Below are 5,378 nucleotides of genomic sequence, written 5' to 3'. Positions count from 1 at the left end.
ACGTTCCTTTGATCTCAGCCATCTTCCCAGCCCCCTCCCCTTCTCTGGGCACCGCCCATCCCCACCCAGGATGGTCTCCTCTCAAGATCCATAACCTAGCCAGATTGCACAGACCCCATTTCCAAACAAGACCACAGCCCCAGGTCTGGGGATGGGGTGTGGGCATGTCTTTCTGGGGACCCAACCTCCATCTACGTCCCCCTCTCCCTGCAACCCCCACCCCCAGCACAGCTTTTCCAATAGTCCTTCCTCAGGCCCCCATCCAGTTACCCTCATTAGGGCACCTCCTAGTCTGTGGGACCCAGACGGACTCCAAGGTCAGATCAGTTCAGAATCAGCTGCTTGGGTCGTTCTGTGCCCTTGCTGGTGGCGGGGGTGGTGGGGTGGGGGCTGAAGAGAGGACAGTAGCGGAGCTCTCTGTCACTTCCCGCCCAGTGGTCAGGATGGGCTCTGGCCACCCAGCCTTCCGGCAGGGCCTGAGGTCAGTGCTCTCGTCCCTTCAGTGGCCAGTGACCGTCCATCCCCTCAATAATAGGAATACACGAGGGGAAGAGGGAAACGAAAGCACCCTGGCTACAAATGCACTCCACCCCTGCCTCTGAAGGCTCTCCCCCTGCGGCGTCAGCCTAGGGAGGAAGGACCAAGCCCAGGGAAGCCCGCCCTCTCAGGGAAGGGTCTGAGGAGAGCCACGGGAATCTTCACAGGGAAGGGGAGAGACTGGGGGCCGGCGGGACCCTGGGGCTTGCGCGGGCAAGGTCTGTGACCCTAAGTCTCCAAGGTCCCTCCTGTCTTCCAGACCCTGGAGACCGCTGGCTACGTGAAGAGCGTGTTAGTAAGTGCCCTCAGCATCTCACCTACATCCCTCCCACTGCCCTCACCAGCCGCTCCTACAGCCCCTCCCACTCCCCCAGCGTCCCCGCCTACAGCCCCTCCCATCCCCTCACCGTCCCCGCCTACAACTCTCCCACTTCCTGGGTCCCCTGTGCCTATGGTTTCTCCTGGTGCAGCTGGAAGCAGCCGCACACTCGGGCGGGGGTGGTTCCGTGGTCCCAGTGCTGCCTGCCCAGAAACTTCGCCGTGGTAACCGAGAGCCCACCCGTTAGGGTTGCACAGATGCCAGGGAAACGGGCAGTGTCCCAGGTGGTATTTATGGTTCAGAACTGGGTCCCCCTCCTACCCCAGGGCACTCAGCCCCCACGGCCTGGCTGGCTCCTACATGGTCCCACATACGCAGCCTAGCGCTCTGAAGAGAAAAGGCCTGGCTCCACCGTGTGGACGTCACCTCTGGGCGACTGGAGAAGGCTGGGCCCTCCGTCCTTCTCAAATTTCCATTTCAGTGTGTGCCCCTCAACCCCCTGCCCCACAGGGTTCCTTCCACCCCAGATGGGGAGGAAGCCCCAGACAGTGAGCTCAGAGAGACCCAGGCCTCGGTTCCTGTTCCTGCCCAGGCTGGGAACATGCACCATCCAAACTCTCAGAGCAAACTGCCCTGAACTGGTGAACACGGCGGACCACCGGCTGGTCCTGAGACCACCCTGTCTGCTCAGATGATGACCCGGAAATACTAACCTGTGCATTTAAACCTGGCAGAGCCCATCAACAACTCAAAAAATCTCAACTGGTTTTTGCAGGAACGTGATAAGCTTTTAAGATATCGGAAACAAAGAAAGAAAATGGCGAAACTCCCCAAGGTAAACGACTACATGAAATGTGTATTTTTAAAAAGTCGTTTAACAGGAAAGAACCTCTTCCTTCAGAGGTGAAGAGAAAATGGTTTCCTTACTTCTAAAAATTGTTATTATGAAGTAACCAAAACATGACCCAGAGCGAGTACTCTATACTTTAAATTAAAAAAACCCAACCTGGTTTCCTTTAAATTTCCAAGAGGAGACGTGGGTTCAAGACAGTAATAACGAGTAGGAGGAATTAGCCAGGGGCCTGGCCCTCCCACCGCTGGCGCCAGGATGCAGGCGGCCTCCCTGTGTCCTTCCCCTGCAGACCCGCACTCCTTGGGAACTTGATAGACCTGGGGTATTTCTTTGAGGCACAGTCCTTTTTGGTAAACCTGTGATTTTTATTAAATGAGATTTGGGAAACATTCCCAGAATATTCCCAAAGGATCTAACTTGCTTTTTACAAAATACGTTTTTTGGTTTGGTTTTGGAACAACCAACAGTGATCCTCATACAGGCCGGTAGATACTCCTAGGCACAAATACAGGTTTGTCTGGCCCCTAGAAAGGCCGTTAGGAGGACCGTGTCCCACTCTGCACTCTACCAGCCCAGGTAAGATAGTGGAGGCCTTGGTCGAGGTTGGTGGCCTGAGCAGCACCAGGGGGCAGTCCAGGATAGACACCCGAGTGCTGGGCAGCAGAGGAGGCCCCTACAGAGCTGGCAGCTCGGCCAGCCAGTGGTCTGGGTTTGGATTAACATGGTCCCTTTTGCTCAGAAGCCGGTTGTCGTGGAGACCTTCTTTGGATATGATGAAGAGGCTTCTCTGGAGTCCGACGGTTCTTCCATCTCTTACCAAACAGACAGGACAGACCAGACCCCGTGCACCCCAGACGACGACCTGGAGGAGGTAACCTCTCACAGGGCTTCAGGACAGGCCTGCCTGGCTGTTCCTGTCCCACCTTCACACACACGCCCCTGTCTGCTTCACATCACTGTACTGGGTCCCCTCTGCAGAGTGGTACAGAGCGCTCCCACCATCTCAAGGGGGCAGTCTGAACCACCCAGCAGCGGGTGGGCACCAGCACCCAGGGTGCAGGGTCAGGACCATGGCAGGTGGGCCCCAGCTGAGTCCCTGGCCCCAGCTGCTGGCCCAAGAGGCTTATCTGAGCAGCCAGCTCGGCCATTCACCCCAGGGGTCAGGGCCCGTCTCCCAGGTGGTTCCCAGGCAGAGGCGTGGCTGACGTGGTGTCTCCGTGCGCCTCTCCAGGGCATGGCCAAGGAGGAGACAGAGCTGCGGTTCCGCCAGCTGACCATGGAGTACCAGGCCCTGCAGCGGGCCTACGCGTTGCTGCAGGAGCAGGTCGGAGGGACGCTGGACGCAGAGCGAGAAGTTAAGGTCTAACTGACTTCCACTCCACGACGTTCCGGCTTCTGCCGGGCTCCCCGCTTGCCCCCCGGCCTCGGCAGGGACACATGCGCCTTCCGGGCCGGGCCCTCCCCTCCTGCGATCACGGCCAGGCCCCAGGGATGCCGCTCTGGCCGTCACTTGGCAGCGGGTGGGCCCAGGCCAAGGCGGGCTGCCCTGCCCTCCCGAGTTGAGGCATCTCACCGCTCTCGTCCATTTGCCCTGAAAGCCATTCCCAGGGAGCCAGGGCACCCATCGAGATGAAGTGCCCTGCGGCCCGGCCCCTGTGACAGCAGGTGAACTCCAGGGAGGGCGAAGCCCGTAGAAGACGGGCTGGGCAGAAGACATTCATGCAACAGGGAGCCCAGGGCTTCTAAAGGAGGACAGGCTCTGGGGAAGAAAGGGAAAGCGAAGTCCGGAAAAGGAGGTGAACCCAGGGCGGCCAGAGGCTCCAGAAGGGAAGGAGGTGCCTGGGGGCTGTGCCGGGCAGGTCGCTCAGCCACCCGGCTGTATGTGTCCCGGTCTTTGTCGTCCCCGGGACTAAGCCAACCCCCTCCGGCCAGCACCCAGCTGCTCAAGCCTCCTCCATCATCCTGTAAGTGAGGATTTCCCCAAATAATCTCCCAAATGAACCCACAGATCATCCCCTATAATCTAAGCAAAGTCGCTAAGCCTCCAAGTTCTCCCTTTATTCCAGAGCACGCCTTGTTGGCAGGCAGTGTCCTGAAAGTCAGGTCTGAGGGGGCCGCCCAGCTCTTAGGGAAAGTTTGATGTATGTCTCCTCCCATCCTACAGACCCGTGAGCAGCTGCAGGCGGATGCACAGCGGGCGCAGGCGCGCATCGAGGACCTGCAGAAGGCCCTGGCCGAGCAGGGGCAGGTGAGCCCTCGGGCCTGGGCCCCGGGGCCCCCGGGCTGCCATGCTCCCGTGAGGGCGGCGGCCTTCGGGTGTGTACTTGGTGAGGATCTTCGTCTGCACGCTGAAGACGGGCTCCCCAGCTCCCTCTGCTGTGTTTATATCACACCTCAGTAAAAGACTTAAAAGCGGAAGCAACGTGTATTTGGAAGAATTCCACAGTAAGCCCAGGACGAGGCACGAATTCCCCTGACCAAGCCTCTCTGGGCTTGACGGGAGCTCCCATCCGCCTCCTCACTCAGGGCCAGGAGCCCAGGTCCCAGGGCTTTGTTACCACTCCCCTCAGTCCCTGGGACTGCCAGCACCTGTGGGCTCCTCAGATCCCAGGGAAGGGCCTCCGTCCATGTTCTCTGAGCAGCCCCCAGCCTGTGGATGGTCCAGACACAGGACGATGCCGGAGGATGTCTATGGGGGCTGGGAGGGTGCAGGTGAGAGATGGCCCGGCTCACAGCCAAGTGCAGTGCAGACCCACAGAGGCCCTGGGGTGTCGACTGCCCGGTGCATGGCTGGACGGACAGCCAGGGCAAGAACCTGAGTGACTGCCCCACCTCACTGCCACAGCCTCGCCGGAGTGCCCGAGGCCTCAAATCCAGTGCAGAGACCCCCGCGATCACCCAGGCACCACACCTGTTCTCTCCACACCAGCTCAACCCCCTGGCTCCCGCTGGCTACGTGTTTGGGTCCCCTGGACCTGTGACGTCCATGCGGGTGCCTGGCCTTGGCTCAGACAAACCTGGGTGCCGTCCACCTCTATCCGAGACCCTCCAAGAAAATGGGCGAACCTGGGTTTTCATCAGCCACCGGACAGGCGCTCCACTCTCGGTTACTTCGGAAGCTGGGTGTAGTCCTTTCGTCACAATCTCTGTCCTGCTGAACCGTGATGTAAATCAGAGCTGCATCCTTCAGTGCATTTATTTCTCGACTTCAATTTCCTTTTCAAGGATATGAAGTGGATTGAAGAGAAGCAAGCGCTGTTTCGGAGAAATCAGGAGCTTGTGGAAAAGGTACAGCCGCCCCACCCCGTCTGTTTGAGAGGCCCGCTGCTTTCCTGGAAAGACAGGAATCCCCACCTGCCCACCTGCCCACCTGCTGCCCAGGGCTGGGGACCCACCTGGGCAGCACCTCTGCCACAAGGCCCTGTGTGGACTCACCCTGGAGGGACGGCTCCGGACGGGGGGCCTGGGCCAGTCAGCTGTCCCTGCAATGCCAGCAGCTGTCAGGGGAGCCAGGGCTGGCCTCCGGTGGCCTCCAGGATGCCTCCTGTTTTTTGTTTTATAGATTAAACAAATGGAGACAGAAGAGGCTCGGTTAAAACATGAAGTCCAGGATGCGAAGGACCAAAACGAGCTGCTGGAGTTCCGGATCCTGGAGCTGGAGGTGTGGGG

The 5,378-nt window shown here is 59.3% G+C and overlaps 1 protein-coding gene across 1 annotated transcript in view; it reads left to right on the top strand.

Annotated features, from left to right (window-relative positions):
• JAKMIP3 (Janus kinase and microtubule interacting protein 3) overlaps window positions 1-5,378 on the top strand; it is a 47,426-nt gene that overhangs the window by 16,093 nt on the left and 25,955 nt on the right. Inside the window, exons 9-15 of the mRNA XM_010859559.1 lie at window positions 797-832; window positions 1,632-1,691; window positions 2,449-2,580; window positions 2,941-3,069; window positions 3,874-3,957; window positions 4,935-4,997; window positions 5,272-5,370. Coding sequence (XP_010857861.1) covers window positions 797-832; window positions 1,632-1,691; window positions 2,449-2,580; window positions 2,941-3,069; window positions 3,874-3,957; window positions 4,935-4,997; window positions 5,272-5,370 — 603 coding nt within the window. The remainder of the gene's footprint in view (window positions 1-796; window positions 833-1,631; window positions 1,692-2,448; window positions 2,581-2,940; window positions 3,070-3,873; window positions 3,958-4,934; window positions 4,998-5,271; window positions 5,371-5,378) is intronic.

The sequence above is a fragment of the Bison bison genome, unplaced genomic scaffold (genome assembly GCF_000754665.1).
Source record: "Bison bison bison isolate TAMUID 2011002044 unplaced genomic scaffold, Bison_UMD1.0 scf7180017864456, whole genome shotgun sequence".
Lineage (NCBI taxonomy): Eukaryota > Metazoa > Chordata > Mammalia > Artiodactyla > Bovidae > Bison > Bison bison.
Note: the sequence above shows the minus strand (reverse complement) of the source record. Positions and strands in the feature narration are given on the sequence as shown.